Here is a 21,276-nt window from a genome sequence, read left to right on the forward strand (position 1 = left end):
TAATTATTTATGGGCTATTTTGAAAGTATATATATGTATAATAATGAGTTTGTTATTAGACATGTGGTGAAGTATTTTAGATACATAGATGATTTAATTTTCATTTGTGAGGGTGGATTTGATAAGGTGGCAGAGTTTATACAAAGCCTTCATAGAAATAGATTTAATATAGGCTTTGATGGCCTGCAACTAGGTGATAAGGTTGACTACTTAGATATAACACTTGAGAGAATGAATGTTGGCACCATTAAAACAAAATTAAATAGGAAATTTGATACTTTTGATTATATTTTACAGGGAAGTAGCTGTCATCCACCCCACACCATAGAACTGGTCCCTTATGGAGAGTTTGTAAGGTTGGAAAGATTATGTACTGATAAAAATGAGTATGAACAAGAGTTAAATAAGGCAGTTCAAATGTTCATACATAGGAGTTGTAAAAGAGATTTAATTAATGAAGTAATGAAGAGGATGCGTAGGAAAGAAGTGAAGACATATTACAAGGAACAAGAGAGAGAACTAATTTAATGAGAGGAGAAAATATTGAAAATTGTATATATTTTGTTACTAAATATATGTTATTTTCAGCTTAATTTAGAGATTTGATAAAATATTATTAGGGTATTTCAGAAAGGGATGAGCAGTTGCATTTCTTAAATGACAAAAAACTAATTTTCTCCTATATGAGAAGGAGAAATACTAAGGATTTTCTAGTTCATGGAAAGTTCAGTCCCCCAGTGTTAGTAAGACAAGAAGGGGTGCTAATACAAGGTACCTTTCCCTGTGGAAAATGTATAGGGTGCCAATATGTAGTAAGAAGCTTTCCCCAGATTAATGGCACAAGATTTCAAACACAAGGTTGTTTCAGTTGTACCAGTGAGGGGGTTATATATGCATTGAAATGCTCCTGTGGAAAATATTATGTAGGGGAAAGCAAAAGAAGCTTTTCAACCAGATTGAAAGATAACCTGAGGGACATTAGAAAAACAATGAAGTTAGCCCAGTAGTTGAACTTCTGCTTTGTGGTTCATCTAAGATAGATTATTCTGCCTGGCAATTACTGGAAGTGGAGGAACCAAGCCATCAGCTTGAGGCTCTGTAGATTGGGATGGACCAGTCCCTGTGGGTGAGACAACAGATCTGGGGTTGGATCCAGAGTCCACGGGCAGTGAACTAGGTGAGGCCAGAGAAAGGGGAACCAGACTTGATGGGGCCAAAAGGGAGCAATGAGGATCACTTTGTTTTTCAACCATTGAACTATCTACAAAAATTGGAGAATTAGGGGGGTTGGTGGGAAGTAGTAAAGTAGTCCCGGGTGCCAAACATGTAGGAGAGCAGCTCTCGGGGACTCCCCCGAGGGGGAATTAGGGCAAAGTAGCTGCTGCATTTCTGGTTTATGAGAGATGCAAACAGACTGCAGCAAGGCTGACCCCATTGACAAAAGATCTTTGTCACTACATTGGGATTGAGAGACCACTCATGAGGCAGGAGTATGCATCTGCTCAGTTTGTTCGCAATCATGTTGGAATTCCCTGGTATGTGTGTTGCTATCAGAAAGCAGTTGGAGGCGATCACCCCTTGCCAAACTCTTAGGGCTTCCCGACATAAAGTGTAGGATTTGGATCCCCCCTTTTTTTGTTGATGTACCAGACCACTGACTTGTTGTCTGACTGAAGAGCAATTGTCAATAAATCCCAAAAAAGAAGCAACCAAAACCAAGCAGCAGCAAACCTCAGGAATACAGGACCCGGAAGCAAGATTACAAGTGGACAATTAACCTCTTTGAAGTACAAAGGCTACTCGATCTTTTTTAAAAACTTTTATTGTGAAAATAAAACAACAAATAATCACCAAGCGCTTTTAAAAAGATCGAGTAGCCTTTGTACTTCAAAGAGGCTAATTATCCACTTGTAATCTTGCTTCCAGGTCCTGTATTCCTGAGCTTTGCTGCTTCTTGAAGAGCAATTGTCCCCAAAGGGAGGGTAAATTGAAATGCTTGCAATGCTTAGAGCACTCCCCTCAGTTCTACAATGTTGATATGCAAATTGGCCTCTTGAGGGGACCAAATGCCTTGGACTGTCTTTTCCTAAAAATGCCTCCCCACCCCATCAGGGATGCGTCGGTGGTCACTACAGCCTTAGACTGAGAGAGTGTAAAGGGGTGGCTCCATAAATCCTCTTCTGACTTCATGAACCAATATAAATCCTGCTTGCATTGGTTGGTTATGCGGATTGGGTGTGTTAACAGAGACCACTGTGACACCAGGAGCCATTGAAGCAGCCTCATGTGGTACCTTGCTAGAGGAACCAAGGTGATTGTTGCTGCCATGGACCCTAAAAGTTGTAAGACTAGATGAGATGGAACTTTGCCTTCAGAAAGTATCACTTGAAGGTGTGACCTCAACCTGTGCAGTCTGTAGAGAGGCAGAGCAGCCATGCAGTATCTTGTGTATAGTGATGCTATGATGCATTCTGTGTCTTGTGTGGGGGATAGTATTGACTTTTCCCTGTTTAGTGAGATGCCTAAAACTCTGCAAACCTTAGAATGGAGTCCAAGGTGGAAAGTAGTAGATGCCTGGTGGGGGTGGTGAGGAGCCAGTCATCTAAATATGGAAACACATGGAATCCCTGTAACCTTAAGTGAGATGCTACCACTGCCATGCATTTGGTGAACACCCTGCGGGCTGTGATGAGACCAAATGGCAGTACTCAAAACTGGCAATGACTAGCTCCCAGCCAGAAGTGGAGGTATCTTCTGGAGTACTTATCCATTTTTATATAGTAATACACATCCTGAAGATCTTTAGAGCACATCCAATCATCATTCTCCAGAAAAGGAAGGATAGACTGAACTATGACTATCTGGAATTTTGTTTGTTGAACAAATTTGCTCAGAACACTGAGGTCTAGGATTGGCCCCCAGTCCCCTGTCTTTTTTGGCACTAAAAGAATCTTGAGTAAAATCCAGATTCTATTTGGTCTGGTGGGACTGTTTGGATGACTCTTTTTTGAATTTCTAATGCTGCTGTATCCCTCTGACTGGGTGGAACATCAGGGATTCACCTTTGAGGTCTTGGATAAAGAGTGAAGGGGATACAGTAACCTCTGGTAATTATTGTCTGCACCCAGGAATCTGATGTTATTGTTTGCCAGGCTAAATGGTGCAGAGTGAATCTTCTCTGACTGCCTCCAGAGGTAAGCAATCAGGCCACTGCTCAGGAGCACTGGTAGGGTTGTCCAGAAAAAGAATATCTGGAACCCTGGTTATGCAGGCCCCCTCTGCCATGGGAGGGGTATCTTCTCGATGACTTCCCCACTCTGCCCCAGGGAGAATACTCACCATGTGTGTCCCAAAAAGACCCTTGGGACTTTCTGAACCACATCTTTCCACTACTTTGATTCCTGGAGTAAGGTCGTTGAGGAGTGGAAAAGTGCACACCCACAGCAGAAAGGGTCTTTCCATCCTTCTCACACCTGGCTAATGTGTCTCTGACTTTTGGGCCAAACAACGATGTAGCATCAAAGGAAGACTTGAAAGGGTCTGCAAAGTCACATAAGTGCATCCAGGTGTGACGCCTAGTGACAACGCTTGTACCCACTGCCCTGGCAGTCACCTCAGCTGTATGTGTAATAAGCTGCATGGACAAGTTGAAGATCGATTCTAGGGTGGCAAGCTGGGAGGCAACCTTATCACATACCTTGTCAGACACTGCTCCTGCCATGGTCCCTGAAAGCTCAGTTATCAGGTCCCTTTAAAGTTGTGTGAAATGTGCCAAATAATTCAACAACCTTATGGCAAAGGTCATAGAAGCATGGACCCACTTCCCAAATCTGTTCATCGTCCGAGATTCTCGGTTTGGTGGATGGACAGCAGGACTCTCCTTGGTAAGTTTCTTCTTTGTGGCAGCCAGCACCATCATAGCATCTACCTCTAAACCTTTAGACCAGTCGGGTTGATCTTTGGGGAATTGGCTGTATAGTGTAGGTGCCTTCCACACATGCTGCATGATGAGTTTGACCAATTCATCAGCAGGTGGGGTCACCCAAGAAGTAGAAGGTTGGGCTTGAAAAGCCTGCAAGAAAACAGATTCCTCAGAGGAAGGGTTTATGGACTTCCTATCACCCCTCTGTTTTAAGATTTCTGGGATGTCTCCAAAGGAGACATCTTCAGGGGTGACTGTGGGCATCCTTCCCCTTCATTGTAATCTGTATCCTCAGTGACCAATTCTTCCAGGGAATCTATGTGCTTCCGCTTGCATGATCTCTTATGGGGTGGCTCCTCAGGTGGAAGGTCTGAGGAGGACTCTGAAGCAAGAGTACCCTGCAGCAGGGTTTCTTGTGCCCACTGCCCTAGTGTAGAAGATTGTGACAGCTACGAGCCAGAGGATACCTAGATGTGACACTCCGATGTGGATGGTGCCAACTGCAAGCCTGCTGAGGTGAGAGCTCTCCCCATAATCTGGAAGGAAGGCACTCCCGAAGAGGGATGGGAGCCCAGAACCAAGAAAGACAACTTTAGAACCGGGGTCACACCCTGCTCCAACTAGCCCACCTACAGAGAAGGAGCCACTAGAGGACTCAGAACTGCCAAAGCACCAGGAACCATAGACGGTGCCATGGAAAAAATTGGAGCATAACTAGGAATCCCAGACCCAGCAGCCAAGTCATGATCCCATGGCTGGGTCAGCTCCGACACAGCCATTGACCCCAGAGTCGGTTCTGGGACCAAGGTGAGGTCCACCATTGGTACCAAAGTAGTTGGCACTGGGGCTATCAAAGTCAAGGGCTCCAAAACCTTCAGAGAGGTTGAAGGAGGAAGATAGGTGGGAGTCCTTGGACAGTAAATCTCAGCTCCAGATGGCAAAAAGGTTCTAGATGGGGCAAGGAGACCTTTGGTCAACAAGAGCTGATCCACTAATCTGACCACATCAAGCTCTGAAGGGCTCCTGGTGGAACAGATGGACATCCCCAAGGGTGATTCTGGACAATCAGTAAAGGGACTCAATTGTTGACAAATGAAGGGGTCAGTAGATGAAGAGTACCTAGTCCTGGGTATTGAGCCGGCTTTCTGCACCATGGTCGGCTGACCAAGGAATTGTTTTGCTGTGGGGGAAGTGACCAGTTTGATTGGGGAAACTATTGATGGTGCCAAGAGGGCCATAGTTATCGAGGAGGGGGTCGGTACCAAAGTGACTTTCGTAGGTTCAGTAGTTGTCGGCACCAGGGGGGAAGTTACAGGCTTCAGTGCTGAAACAGTAGTAGGTGTCAATTTTGGAATCTTAGGCCTCAGTTCCGAGGTATGAGTCGAGACCTGGACATTGAAAGATTTAGCCTCTTGAGCTTTGGAGATGTCAGAATGAGTGGCTCCTCTTTTTAGACTCTTTTTTGGGAGACTTAGACATCTCCGCCTTAGACAAAGCCTCACCAAAAGGGCATATTAGCAGCCCCTTGAGGATCAAGTTTGTTTCACCTCTCTGCAAGGGTTCAAGTACTGAAACACTTGCAGAGCTCACATGGCAGTTGAATCTCTAAATGTGGCACCCCTAAACAATGCACACAAGAAAGATGCACATCCAAATTGGGCATCTTTCTGCCACACTCATCACACTGCTTGAAACCAATAGTTCCTTTATGCTTTTCAGCCATCTTTCAAATTTTAAACAACAAGTCATATGCACAGACACAAACTTAGTCGCGCGCGCACACACACACACACACACACACACACACACACACACACACACACACACACACACACACACAGGGATTAAGAGAAAATGGAGTAAAAAAATATTTTTTGTAAGGAAAGGTCGTAACAACAATGATAGTTGAAGAAAATACCCACAAGGGGTAAGGGAGGGAAAAGGGAATACTAACAATGGTATTTAAGGAATTACCAGAGGTAAGAGAGAAGGGAAGGGCCTATACCAACAATGGTAAGACAAGTGTTTACTGAAACGGTAAAAGGGATAGAAACAACACTCAAAAAATTAGAGCAGTAACAAGAAATAACTAAATAAAAAAATATATATATATATATATATATATATATATATATATATATATATATATATATATATATATGTAGAGTTAGCACTTAGCTGAGAGCATAGCTGATGCATCCTAAATTCTACATGGCAAACAAGATCTGAGGGGAAGGGAAGAGAGGCACTATGGGAAGCCTTAGCTTGAGAGTTTCTGGCTGGTGCGAGCTTGATCGAGTCAGTTCCGAGGATGGAGCAAAACCCAGCAGTCAAGAATGAATGAAGATTGACAATATCAAATCTGTTCTTAAAAGCTGAAAATATTAGCTTTAAATGTGAACAGTATGAAAAATATTAAAAGGAGAATAGGTATATTACAATGTTGTGCTGCAGTAGATGCACATATTACTGTTTTAGAAGATATCAGATTGTTAACAGAGGAAGAAAGAAAACAAACTGAAAAACGTTGGAATGATGCAGTAGTTTGTAACATGGGGAAAGAAATGTGCTCAGGTATAACAAGAAAACATTAAAATATTAGCTGTAACCATAGTGGAACTAGGATGAATTATGGTAATAGACTTGAGACAGAAAAAATATGTGTATAGAATTATAGCTTTATATGCATATGCAACAAGAAAGAGAGAAAGAAAGGATGTTCAAAAATATTCTTGAATATGTTTGTGTAAATATGGACATTATGGTGGTGGGGGATTTTAATTATCATTTAAAAAAATAATAGCAATTGTGATGCTAAAATGGTTAAAGAAATTATAAGAAGTGGAAAGTTAAGAGTATGGGAGAATAGCCACTGGACCTACAAAAAGAATGAAATTAGGACTGAAATTGATTATTTTTTAATATCTGATAGTTTAAAGGTTATAAAAAAAGAAATTAAGTATGTTGGATTTTCAGATCATGTGGTTATATGGGTTAAAGTACAGGAAAATGAAGAATATATAAGAATAGCAAAAGGAATAAAGAGAATTAATAAAAAGGAATTAGATTTACAAGAGAAAAAATAAATTATGGAATTATGGCAAAATCATATGAACATGAGATGATTTTATGAAAATTTGACTCTCTGGTGGCTTAATTTTAAAGAGAAGTATAAAAAAGTGTTTTTAGAATATATAAGGAAAAAAAGAAGAAAAGAGAAATATAATATATTAAGTCAAGAAACATTTAGAGACTTAGTAGAGAAGAAAAAAAATCATTTTATGAAAATGAACGAAATATATAAAATTAATCAAATTAAAATTAACATGTTATATAAACAAAAACATTGTTTACAAGGAAAGAAAGAAGAAGTATCACCATATTTGAGTAAAATGATAAAAGAAGAAAAATAATAAGAGAATTAAAAAATAAGGAAGGTAAGCAGATAAGACAGCAAGAAGGTATATGCAAAATAATTAAAGAATATGTATTGGAATTGTTTGTTAAATGAGAATAATAATGAAAAGGTTACAAATTAATAAAATATATGACCAAAATGTATTTGGAAGAAAAGGAAAAGGAATTCAAGAGTTATTATAAATAATAAGATTACTAGTTGATGATATCATAAATAAAAATGTAGAAGCAAAGGTTATAATAAGGGATATAAGTAAAGCTAATGATAATATTCAGTATAAATCATTATGGTGAATTTTGCAGGCAAATAATGTAAGCAAAAAATATTACAAGTAATAAAATCTGTTTATGAAAGGAATTATGTGAAACTAAATGTAAATGGCTAGATTGAGGAAAAAATAAAAACAGAATGTGGAATAAAGCAGGGCTGCCCAGCTAGTAGTGTAATTTTCTCATTAGTTATGAATATAACAGTGAAAGAAATTAATAAAATGTCAAGTAGCAGTGGATACAAAATGATGAAGGAAGTAACATTTCTGATAATGTATAATTATGTGGATGATATTGTATTAATTGTTAAAAATAAAATATGAATGGAAAAAGTAAATGAAAAATTAAGTATAAATTTAAAAAATGGTTTAAGTATAAATAAAAGAAAAGTAAAGGATTTGGTTTTGAAGGTATGATAGGAGGTACTGAGTTCAATGAAAAATATATAGATATATTGAGAATAATATTTGTAAGGAATGAATACAGACAACAACAATGGGATAATGTACTCAAAGAAGTAAAGGATATGACTATTTTTTTGAAATCATATAGATTTTCATATAAAAAAGCACAGTTGTTGAACACCATGGCAATAGGAAATATTGCTTATGTTGCTAACATCTATATGATTCCTATTGAGTATGAAAAGGAACTAATGATGATTATATTTTCTTTTATGTGGGGCTCAAGACTGAATCCAGTCAAGAGAAGGATTCTATATATGAAAGAAGAGCAAGGAGGCTTGGATTTAATAAACCCAATAGTACATGCAGCATCTTTAATTTTATATAGGATATTAAAAAGAATTATGAAGGAAAATAAAACTTGGATAGAAACAATACTATATTATAAATACAAAGAACTGTAGGAAGGAATGGAAGTTAAAAAAAGAAGTAAAAGCATTGTGAATGAAGAAATGAAAGAGTATCAAAACAAAACTGTGTTATGGAAAATAAAAAAAAGAATATATGTGAGAAAAATAGAAAGGGATGGTACTTAAGTATTATGAAAGCATTTTATTGCATTGATCCATGGAAAAAAATAGAAATAGAGAAGAAAAAAGCCATAATGTGAGATATAATAACTATAAAAAGATGAAATAATGTAAGGATTTATTTATGGAGATTGTCTATTAGAAAATTGCCAGTTAAGGCAAATATGCCATACAAAAAAAGCTAAATAGAATATGTAATAAATGTGGAGAGTTTGAGACAACTGACCATGTATTTTTGAAATATGAAAGAGTTAATAATTTGTGGAAAGAAATATGTAAACATAATAGGGCAAAAAGTTTGTTAAAATTTGAGCAAATAAATATGGACATAATAAAATGTGGTTATTATGGAGCACAAAAACAGGAAGAAGTGAAGAAAATGGACTATAGCGAATAAGCGACTAAATGAAATTAAATACAATGGAAAATGGACTTTGACAAAGATTTTGGAGAAAATAATGTTTTGGTTGTGGATAAAAGAGTGGGGAGGGAATGCTTTCTCTGAAAATACTGGTTTGTATTATAAGTAGTGAAGGGAAGGTCTCCAAAACAGGACCACCACCTGTCTGGAACTCACTACGAACTTTCTTCAGGACCCTACTCAAATTTCCCTTTTAAAATTAAATGAAATTGCTAAATACCCCAATGAGGAATTTACTTCTGTTGTTTTGAAAGCAGAACATTTTTCTTTTCTAAAAAACTAGCAAATATGCATTAAAACTCTATAGTTACAAAATCCTCTTTGTGAATGAACTGTGAAAAGTATATTCATCATATCTGTGGGACATTTTCATATTTGAAGTATGACTTCTTTCAAGGCGAATAGTAATTGTGTTTATTAGTGCTTGATTTATGCATGAAATATGTTTTTAAGACTGTCTTGTTTATAACTGCCACATATCTGTTATTATTATCTGTTACTAGTATTTAATTAGTGTATGAAAATATTGTCCTCTTTATGTTTGTCTTACCAGGATCACAGATGAAAAGCATCCTTGGACCAATGTATTTAGCTGATTAGCAAATAAACAAGTACATTCTGGAATATATGGCAACAACCCCCTCTTAGTTTTTAATTTCTGAAATGATATATAGTTAAGCAGCATTTGACCAGGATTTCTTCCCAGTTTTGTTGTTCCACTGCCAGCTTTGTGACTTTTTGCCAGATGTACACAAGCCCTTCTAAATGCAGCTGTATTAAGTTATACTTTCTGGATATTTTTCTCACTACATTCTGTCATTGTAACTGCCATTTTGTTATGTCATTAGCTTAAAATTTATTTTCTATTAGTTATGCTGATATGAGCCATAGTCAAGCTTATGGACTTGCCAGTACGAAACAGGAACAGAGAAAGAGAAGAATGGTGGAGCAGGAATCTGCTAAAAATGGTTTCTTCTGCGGAACTCCAGGTAAGAAAATGTTATTAGCATTAGTAACTGTCACACAACATGCATGTATATATGTTTATACATCAGTATTTATAGTGGATGTCTAAAGTAAGGCAAATGGTACAAGTGATATTCTCTCATTAGATATGCTTACATTTATATGCCTTTTATCTATGTAATATGAATACTCTGAATAAAGCTGATGCATGTTTCACTTAAATCAAGTTTCACTTTATTATGAATGAATTATAAATAAATAAAGTACAACTTGAACTATGTAAAATATACAAGAGCTTTATTCACAGTATTCATATTTCATCTGCAGAAGGATTAGCCACCCGCTGTTGTAAACAGTCTCTAGATGATAGTAACTGTTGAAGTGAAACCCCGACTCCTTATACAAAACTAGGAACAACAGACTTGTAGATGAATTGTAGTTGAATGTGGATTTATTTGTTTATTTATAGAGAATAACCCACTTTAAGTGGAATCTCAGAGAGAAAAAAATTACATCCCAAAATATACAATACCATGAATCTGAAGTACAATAACAGAACAGAACTTATCAAAAACACAAAAAAATTAGCAAGCAGTCGAATACCTAAGCTAAGAAGAATTATGTTACATAAAAAGTAATGTGAGATACAAGATCAAAAGGTTTCATTTCTTGGAGCAGTGCTACATAAAGCCATATCTATAAAGCCAGAGAGATAAACGATATAATGTAACATTCATAATCAAACCAGTGAAGTTTCTAGACAAAGCAGTATTTTAATGGAAATAAAAGGAAACAAAAGGAAGCAAAAGTTCATCTGGGTTATATGAAAAATATACATACTCAGCAGTAAGTTTAAATAATTGGTCTTAAAAATAGCAACATGGATTTAGTTTTGCTATTAGTGAAGTTCAGGCCATAGCAATAAACCACATTTTTAAGAAATGAAACCTAGCCTGTAGCTTGGACTTGACAGCGAATAGCATGGGATCGGTCAATAGGAATGTGGAGTTGCATGCATACTGAATGAGTAGTGAGTCTCCACAATGGCTAGCTATGACATTTACATATATTATAAATGAAGTGGTCAAAGTACAGAACCTGTAGGAAATCCAAAATCAACTAGGAGAGACTGAGAGATAACTCTGTTCTATATGGGTGTTTATCACCTGAGCCTAAGTAGTGAACCTTGTAATGGCACCAAAACTGAGGCCATAAGCGAAATAAATTATACAAACTTAGTGTGACACTCTGTGTGTCTTACATTGTGCCCACTGTATAGTTTATTTTGGATGTAGTTAATGATTATTGTACTTTCTAAAGTATAATAGAACATCTGTATTTTGTATTTGTATTAGATATAACAAGAGATGGAGAGTAACTGGTTCAGTAATGACACCAAGGCTTTTACAATGGTCATGTATGAAGGTGTTAGTCTCCAACAAGAACTGATGTGTATTGTAGAGTGGGCAGACAGGTGATGACTGTTATTTAATACAAAAGGAGTGTAACATGCATACTTAAAGTTCTGGCCCCTTAGATATTAGAACAGAAAAATTGCCTGAAAGGGTCATAATCACCTCAATAGGACTTCTGCAGCATTATGTGAAAAGATAGTAGTAACACCTCCAGAATGCTAGGGTGCATTGTCAGGATACAGGACCACAGAGATAATCTGGTCAACTCCCATTGTATAGGACATTGATAAGACTACATTTGGATTACTCTGTACAAGTTTCAAGGCAGCAGAGAGAGAGAGAGAGAGAAAGGGAAATCTGTCTGATATAATGCATATAAAAGAGAGCTACCAGAATAGACAGATGGTAGACAAACTGGAAGTACAAAGAGAAACTTAGCAACTATAAACTATAAGGGAAAGAGGAGATGTGATATAGATACAATGTACTGCTAACAGGAAGTGAAAGCAAAGGAAATGAAGAGGAAACACAGAAATAAGAGAGAGTTGTACATGGCACCTGGAAGTGGGACATAATTTGACACTGCTTTAAGAATGCACTATTATTTTCTAAGAAAGTAAATAACTGCTTGAGGCAGTGTTGCATATCTGACACTAGAAAGGATAACAAGCCTAGGAAATATAAAAAAGGGTAGGATAAAATCAGAGGCGAAGGTACTGTGCACAGGTTGACAGCACCTCGCAAGTGGACACAGCAGTATATATGTTTTATTCTATCACCATATTTGTATATTCTTATTTATGTTCATATAACATAGGTTTGTGGGCAAAATGTGAAGAAAAACGTCAGGCAAAGAGGGTCATTGATGATGGCACCTGGAAAAGTAATATTTCAACTGACTTTTAAGAAAATAATAAATTTATAAGAGGATGGGCAGAGTCATGGAATAATACTGCTTGAGGCTGTAGTAGGGAATAAGCCATCAAAGAAGTTTGAACATTTCGAGATAGAACAAGTAAGAACTGGACAATAGTAATGAGGTCTACTTACATGAGGTCTAGCTGCATTACTTACCAGACTTAACAGACCTCAAGTATTTTCATATGATTGTATAGCACCCAGTGGTTAAAGTCTATGACTTACAGCTGCAGTGTCCAGGGTTCAATCTTAACTTCCAGTCACTGTCTATGAAGAGTCTGCATGTTCTTACTCTGTTTATGTGGGGTTTCCTCTGGTTTCCTTCCACCTCACAAAAAAGTAAAAGCACTTTATATTATATTAATCCTTGTCCTTCAGGAGTGGCTTCCAGATCAAAAGGGTCCAAATGAAAGACCATTTCATTTATCCATTTAACAAATATTTAAAACAAATGTACAGTAAACTAACTCAGTGACATGCACAAAATGTCTTAATGGCCTAGTTAACAAGTACAATGATAACATATAACAGCACACATTTTAACAGCAGATAATAGCCATTTGATAGATCAAATATGATTATATCCTTATCATTAAACATACTCTTAATTATAGTTAACCACTAGACTATATGTCACTGCTGCTAACCACATTTTACAGAGGAGTGGTCCATGATCACAGTACTCAAATCATCGATTTTATAGGCAGGATCAAGGCAATGTTCTTCCACTTACATATGCACTACGGCCACCACAACACATAAAAATGGGTATCATGGTGCCTCAGGGCTATGAAGGTTTGTGTCTCAGAGATCTATGATCCACAGTTCAGTCTTGAAGGTTTGTGTCTCAGAGATCTATGATCCACAGTTCAGTCTTGATATTCACTACCTGTGTGATTTTTCTGTGGGTACTCTCCCAAACCCCCCAAATATGCTAGTTGATACTCCAAATGCTTCATACATAATACATTCACCCTTGCCTACATGACCAAGGTCATGGCTGAAAAAGGTTTGAGAATCTCTAGTGCACTTACCTGATAAACAAATCAGTAGATAAACAGTAGTACTACTTCAAGACTATATCTATTTTCATTTGCAACTAAAAGATTATTTATATATAAAATAAGATGATGTATAGAAAGTATATGTTTGTTACCAGCCTAGGTTAACATATTGATAAAGGTGTGATCCCTGAGAATAAATAAGCCACTTTTTCTGAATGAGAATGAATCAGACATTCAAACTGCAGTAGGTTTATAAGATCTGCAGCAGGTAAACTACAAATATCAGATTTGATCTACAATATGTGTGTCTTTAAACAACATGAAAATATATGAAAATTTGTGACATGTCAATGCAATATATATCTGCTCTTGGTTTAATTCCTTTGAGTGTTTTGGGTTTCTAATATCATGACAGGAGTGGACCCCATTCTTAAGTCAAAGTATGATTAAAGTTCATAAAATCAGTATTGCTTTAGTCTTTGATGTTAGCAAAGGGTGCTCTTCTAAGCACCTGCATTGTGCCCAGAATTGCCTCTTTCTCCAGATCATATGGGGTTATATGTATTGGTAGCATATTTATGTACAACTGTAAATGATTTTTTATTAGTCCTGTTGCTTCTATTACTCCTAGAAATGTCTGGGTATCTTTCTTCCACATTGCTCTTATTTCTGCTTGCAAATCCTAATATTTTAAAGCTTTGTGTCTCTCTGCATGTAAGACATTAAAATGGTTGGGTGTAGTAATTTCAATGATCAAAGCCACTTTTTTGTAGACTATTCTACCTGTTTTTTTTGCATTTGTTTTTGAACTGCTAGCATGGGTGATCCCATGTGATATAAATATCATCATTGTGAATTATGCTTTGTGGTTCATGTTTCCAGTACTATTTAGTTACTTCCTTATTCTAGTATTTGCACGATTCCCACTGCAACAGTTTTGCTACATTCTTGTGTGCCTTTCAGTATACATACTCTCAGCCATGAAGCTCTCACTCCCAGCAACAAGATGTGTAAATGTTTCCAGCTTTCCCACTGTCTTTGGCCACCATTATTAATCTTTTAACTTTAACTTTTGGTTTAATTTCACCTCACTTTAATCATTTCAGCATCAAATCTTGGTCAATATGACGTTGTTCTAGAAGTTTTCTACACTTGCCATATACTTCTAGGCTTTCCAATTTTCTTTCCTTCTCATAGGTTCATTGGTAGGTACTAGGCTATTGGCTCTAGGGCCTATACAAGCCTAGCCAAAAAGGTACCCTGGCTTTCGCCACTCAAGATAATTATTTTCCTGTGCCCCTGTCGAGCAGAGCCACAGAGGTGATCCCCGGGGTGAAATTCCTAATTCCTATCCAATCATCAAGATTTTCCTTGAAGAGTGCTAATGAGGAGCTTTGTTTGATATAGAGAGGTAGTTTGTTCCAGAGTATGGGAAGTCTCTGGGACAGGAATCCATCCCTCCAGCATGTTCTGTTTATTGTGGTGACAAGGTTTAGGTCCCTAGAGTGTGTAGCTCAGAGGGTTTGGGATTTCTTTAAGTAGAGCATGTCCAACAGTTCTGGGTTTGACATAGCTTTGTATGTTAGGCAGAGATCACCTCTGAGTAGGTGATATGCAATGGAGTAAAGCTGTAGTTTTTTGAGACGGTCTGCCTAGAGCATCTGTCTGAGGCTGGTAATCCTCTTTGTGAGGTATTTCTGTTGGCTTTCTAAATGTTGTAGATGTCTTGTGAGGTACATTCCAAAAGGGGCGTTGTACTCTATAACAGGTCTAATGCGTGACGAGTAGAGGAGAACAATGACCTCTTTTTTCCTGGATGAAAAACCTTTTGTGATGAGGTGTGCCACGTAGAAGGATTTACTGACTACTTTGACAATGTGATTATCAACGGAGAGAATACTGTCCACCTGTGTCCCAAGGTCACTTATCACACTTTCTGTGTTAAGTAGACTACCACCTATGTGGTAGCTCATGGGTACAGAGTTTTTACCAAAGGGGATGACAATGCACTTTTTGGCTTTGAGCTTGAGGCCATGGCTTTGACACCAGGCATCTGTCTCAGTGAGACCCTTTTGTAGGATGTCTACATCATTAGGAGTTTTAATGATGGCTCCTAGTTTGCAGTCATCTGCGAACTTAGTTAGCTAAAGCCCTTCTGTGTTAGCCTGTACTTCAGAAAAGTAGATAACAAACAGCAGAGGACCCAGGACTGAACCCTGTGGTACTCCACTTGTCACTGGTCTGAAGTCAGATTTGGAGTCTGCAACTTTCACAGTGTAGGTTCTGTCAGTGAGCCAGTTTGCAACCCATCTTGTGACATAGGAATTTATACCTAGTTTTGTGAGTTTATCTATAATTCCAGAGTTGGGGATAGTGTCAAAAACCTTGGCGAGATCTAGATAGGCAGTGTAAACCACCTTACCCTCATCTATGGCTTTGGTGACTGCTTCAAAGAAGTCTATCAGGTTTAGGAGACATGATCTGCCCTTTACAAACCCGAACTGGGTGGGGTCCAGGGTTTGGAGATTACCAATGTCTTTGTTTATAGGTTCCATGATGATACGTTCCATGGCCTTGCAGACCAGGCTCATTAGGCTAATGGGGCGGTAGTTCCCGGGGTCCATGGTGGCTCCCCCTCTGTAGAGTGGGATAACCATCACTGTGTGCCATTCAGTGGGCACAAAGCCCGAGGTGAGGCTATGGTTGAACATGATGCTTAGGTGGGGTGCCAGTTCAGTCTGTAGTTCATGTAGAACACAGCCTGGGATGTTGTCAGGTCCCATGGATGCTATGTTCTTGGCTTTGGAGAGTGTGGTTTTTACCTGTGCAGCCATGATTACAGGAGCTTTGCATTCTTCCGGTATAGAGATGGGCCCTTTAGTGGGTTGGGGGGGTAAAGTTAGCACTGAACCTATCTGCCAGGATGTTGACAATATCAGTTGGTTCTGTATATTTAGTGCCATTGTGCTGTAACTCAGAGCAGATCTGTGTGTTGCCATTGGGATTCTTGACATAGCTATAGAATGCTTTGTGGTTGTCTTTAGAATCAGTGGCGATTTTGTTTTCATAACTAGCTTTGGAGGATTTTATGAGGGATCTCATCTTCTTACTGAGGCTGACCAGGGAGTTCTTCCAGTCATGGGATTTTACTCTTTTTTGCAACAGTTTCTTTCTTCTGTTGTAGAGTTTGTTTATGGCAGGGGACCACCAGATTGGCTTACTTTTTTTGGAGGATAGCATCTTGGTTCTGTTAGGGATAGCATGATCCATGCACTCGTGTAAGTGCTTATAAAGTGCATTTGTGTAGGATTCAGCAGTCGTACCTCTATTGTCCATCTGCATGGCTGTCGTGAAGTTTGCCACTTCTGTCTTAGGAAGCATGAAGTTGGCTTTGGAGAAATTTTTTACAGTGGTTTCCCTAATGGGGGGTGGGGGCGGGATGTGGATGTCTTGGCTGATTAGCTTGTGTTCGAATCTGACCAGCAAGGAATTGACCTCTGGTGTGGAACACCGGTTGCCCATGTTAGTAATGACCAGGTCTAGGATATTGCTGCCCCTGGTGGGGGTGTAGATAAGTTGATCCAAGGCATTGGAATTTATGAATTCCAGAAAATGTTGAGCAAAAGAGTTGGTACATGAGTATTTTCCCAGTTAATGGTGGGGTAGTTGAAATCACCCATTATTAGGGTGTTGGTTTGTACCCTAATATTTTCCAGTGTATCAAGAAATGAGGAGTGGGAATCCTGGGGCATGGTGCAGGATCTGTAGCAAGTTATAATTTGGATTGCGGTCTTGCCCAGAGTTAGTTGCACTTGGATAATCTCAGATGCATTATGCTGAGCAACTAGCCCGGAGGTGTGGATATCCTTAATGAATATGGACACGCCTTCACCTTTAGTGTTTCGATCCAGGTTAGGTGGCTGAAAGATGTGATATGAATTATAGACTGGTAATGCAGGGGTGCTCTCTGGAGCCTTGAACCAGGTCTCAGTTACTGCACAGATATCGATGTTCTCCATTTTTAGGAGTGCCTCGAGAGAGGGCATTTTAAGGTTTAGACTTCTAGCATTGAGTAGCATTACCCTCAGATTTTGCATGTTTGTGTCTGTCACATTGGTGGTTTTGTCATTTGAACCTTTCCTAAAAAAGGCACTATAGGAGTGGCAAGAGCCTTAGCCAGTAATTTAAATCCCAGGGGCGACAGGTGCAGACCATCTCTGGCAAAGCATCGTGGTTTGTCGATCATGTCGTCCCAGGCAGACAGATACTGGATTCCCTTTGAATGACAATAGAAGCTTAGCCAATTGTTGAAGTCAATGATTTTGTCCTTATACTGTGGTATCATTCTGGGTGAAGGCAGAATGCTTCTCAGGGCTAGGGTCATACCTGCCTGGGCCACATGGTCCGAGAGCTCTTCCATGTTTCTTTTTAGCTTTGGAGATCCTCGTTGCTTGGGTAGATTAATGTTAAGGGCCTCCACATATGTGGGTTTCATGTTGCTATGTGTGGGTGTTGATGGTGTGGATTTTGTAGGGCTATGTGTTGCTTGAGGTGTGGTGCAGATATTTACCTTCTCCTCTTGACTGTCTAGCACAGTCTTGGTTGGAGAGCTTTGCTTCGAGTTTGGCAATGTACTTGCATCTCTCGCAGGTTGTAGTGTTTGGTGGTAGGAGGAGACGGTTAATCTTCTCATCATTTTCTTTATATTCTTTCCTTCTTTTTTTTTTCAGTTGCTATTGGACTTTTGTCTTCTTTTGGTTTGAGTTGTATTCCCACTTTATTCCAGAATTAAGCAAAGATGTCATCTTAGATTTCTTCTCTTCATGCTTTAGAACTTTTACTATGTTTGGATCTTATGAGGTCAGCAAATATGCATGCAGTCCCACAACAGCAGATCTATACAGGTAATCTATTTTGAGGAGGTCCAGACAGCTTTCAAAGAGAGAGGGTGAGAATCTTGGTATGTACTGTTTTTTATATAACATTTAATAAGCACAAAGCATTTGTTTTGTCTTTGTTTCCAACTAATTCAATATGTTTTGGGACCAGTCAGTCACACCAAAGCTGTGAGTTAAAACAGGAAGGACAAACTGTTATATCTTAGACTTTATTCCTAGATGTCAAGGCAGCTTTCAATATTAGCTTTAATCTTTTGAAGTAGTCTATACTGAGCTTTGTCCTCATTTGTGCATGTTTTATTGTCGACCATTCATCTATTCCCAAATATTTTTACACTTCCTCCACCTCAAGTTCCTTTATATCACATGCAGCTTTCCTTTTATAAATGCTGCTTTTTCACATTTATCAAATCAGATGTCGGTCTTATATCAAATGAGAAGGTTTTAATCATTTGTAGTTGTGCTCTCAAATTCTTATCTGATGAACTATAAATTTGTAAAGCATCCTCAAAAAGTAGAAGAAACATCTTTAAGCAAAGTTGGTTTCTGGTAGTTAAACTGTAATCATAGCCTAATCTGTTAGGTAAACAGTTTAGTAGATTAAGGACAAGACAAAACAGCAGCTGTGACAAATAATTACCTAGGAATATCCCCTTTGAATTTTATCACAGAGATAATAATTTGCCATAGCAAGTCACACCTTAATGGCAGAGTGGTCTGACACTGTTTCATAGCCACTGCAATGTAATCAGTCAGTGAAAATACATCTTATCCATTCCATTATCCACAAATGTGAGATGCAGATGAATGTTTTTTTTTACAGTAGATCCATACCATACTTAGATTCTTCCTCTTTTTACAGCTCTCCATTATGGCTTTGTCTTACAACATATGATCCTTTGTTCAACAGGACCTTCTTTTATTACTTGTTTGTTCAATTCCACAATTGATTTTTTGCTAGATGGCTATAAACTCTGTCTGCATCAATGCCAGTATATCAATATTAACAGAAGGCAAGTTGTTGGTCTATAGTTCTTAGCAGGGCTTGCAGATTCACTCTTGGAGTAGTATTGTTTTTCCTGCCAGGTGGGTGTCTCTTCTTGATGCGCATACAGATAAATCTTACTCCGGATAGTACTGCATCTGCAGTGCATGTTTTCCAGTGTCATGAAAAGATCTGTGAACTTGTGACCTTTTCTATAAGAAATGTATAAAACTGGTAGACAAAGTTTTTTACTGAAGCTGTAACTTCCTTCTCTTGGGAACTACCTCAGTTATATATAGGATGTGGACTGTATGGTAAACAAGTGAAACTATCTGAAATGTGCCATGCCCTGTGATTATAAGGTATATTACTCTTCATAGGCTAAGAAGCTAAAAGACCAGCAGCTAACCAAGACCATGTAAAAAAAAAAAAAACTCATACTATACAAATGAGAAACTTTGCTTCGTGGCATTTGTGGTTTCTGTAAGAAGTTCATTGACTGCTACATAATTCAAGGGGTGCTGCCCTTACTTTGAGTTTGTGTGACTCAAGTTAGTATATTTAATTTCCAGGAGTATGGGACTGGGGCCCTCACATCTTGGGAGAGTGGGGGGGGGGGGGACTCCCAATGTAAAAACTGTTTTAGTTTTACTTTTGGTAATTGCAAGTATAACCTACTGGTTTACATTTGCAATTATTTTTTGATGGTAATCACTGATTAATTTGTTTAATGTTTTGTGTTTTCAACAAACACAAATATCTTTCTATATCTGTATGCCTATCTCTCTCTCTCTCTCTCTATATATATATATATATACATATATATATATATATATATATATATATATATATATATATATACATATATAGTGGATATAAAAAATGTACACAACCCTGTTAAAATGCTAGGTTTTTGAGATATAAAAATGAGACCACAATAAATCATTTCAAAACTCTTCCCACCTTCAATGTGACCTATAACCTGTACAATTCAATTGAAAAACAAACAAATATGTTAGGGGAAAAAACATAAAAAATAAAAAACATACAATAAGCTGGTTGCATAAGTGTGCATACCCTTACACTAATACTTTGTTGAAGTACCTTTTGATTTAATTACAGCACTCAGTCTTCGTGGGTAGGAGTCTATCAGCATGGCACATCTTGACTTGGCAATATTTGCCCTCTCTTCCTTGCAAAAGCACTCCAAATCTGTCAGATTGTGAGGGCATCTCTTGTGCACAGCCTTCTTCAGGTCCTCCCACAGATTTTCTATTGGATTTAGCTCTGGGCTCTGGCTGGGCCATTCCAAAACTTTAATGTTCTTCTGGTGAAGCCATTCTTTTGTTGATCTGGATGTATGCTTGGGGTCATTGTCGTGTTGAAAGGTGAAATTCCTGTTCATCTTCAGCTTTCTAGCAGACACCTGGAGGTTTTGGGCCAAAAGTGATTGGTATTTGGAACTGTTCATAATTCCCTCCACCTTGACTAAAGCGCCAGTTCCAGCTGAAGAAAAGCAACCCAAAAGCATGATACTGACACCACCATAGTTCACCGTGGGGATAGTTTTCTTTTGGTGATGTGAAGTGTTGTTTTTGCTCCAAACGTACCCTTTGGAAATGTAGCCAAAAAGTTCAACCTTGGTCTCATCAGACCATAACACATTTTTCCACATGCTTTTGGGAGACCTGATATATTGTTTTGCAAATTTTAGCTGGGCCTGGATGTTTTTCAGTGTAAGAAAAGGTTTCCGTCTTGCAACCCTACCCCATAGTCCAGACATATGGAGAATATGGGAGCTTGTCACATGTAGTACACAACCAGTACTTGTCAGAAATTCCTGCAGCTCCTTCAGTGTTCCTGTAGGTCTCTTGGCAGCCTCCCTGACCAGTTTTTGTCTTGTCTTTTCATCAATTTTGGAGGGATATCCAGTTCTTTGCAACTTCCCTGTTGTCCCATATTTTCTCCACTTTTTGATGACTGTCTTCACTGTGTTCCATGATATATCCAATGCCATGGAAATCTTTTTGTACTCTTCTCCTGACTGATACCTTAAAACAATGAGA

General features: G+C 38.2%; 1 protein-coding gene across 1 annotated transcript in view; it reads left to right on the forward strand.

The window, feature by feature from the left end:
- Positions 1-21,276, forward strand: part of DISP2 (dispatched RND transporter family member 2) — a 546,463-nt gene that overhangs the window by 383,689 nt on the left and 141,498 nt on the right. The window contains exon 6 of the mRNA XM_044074174.1: positions 9,895-10,013. Coding sequence (XP_043930109.1) covers positions 9,895-10,013 — 119 coding nt within the window. The remainder of the gene's footprint in view (positions 1-9,894; positions 10,014-21,276) is intronic.

This window comes from Protopterus annectens, chromosome 6.part0 (genome assembly GCF_019279795.1).
Source record: "Protopterus annectens isolate FY-2018-M chromosome 6.part0, PAN1.0, whole genome shotgun sequence".
In the NCBI taxonomy this organism is placed as follows: Eukaryota; Metazoa; Chordata; order Ceratodontiformes; family Protopteridae; genus Protopterus; species Protopterus annectens.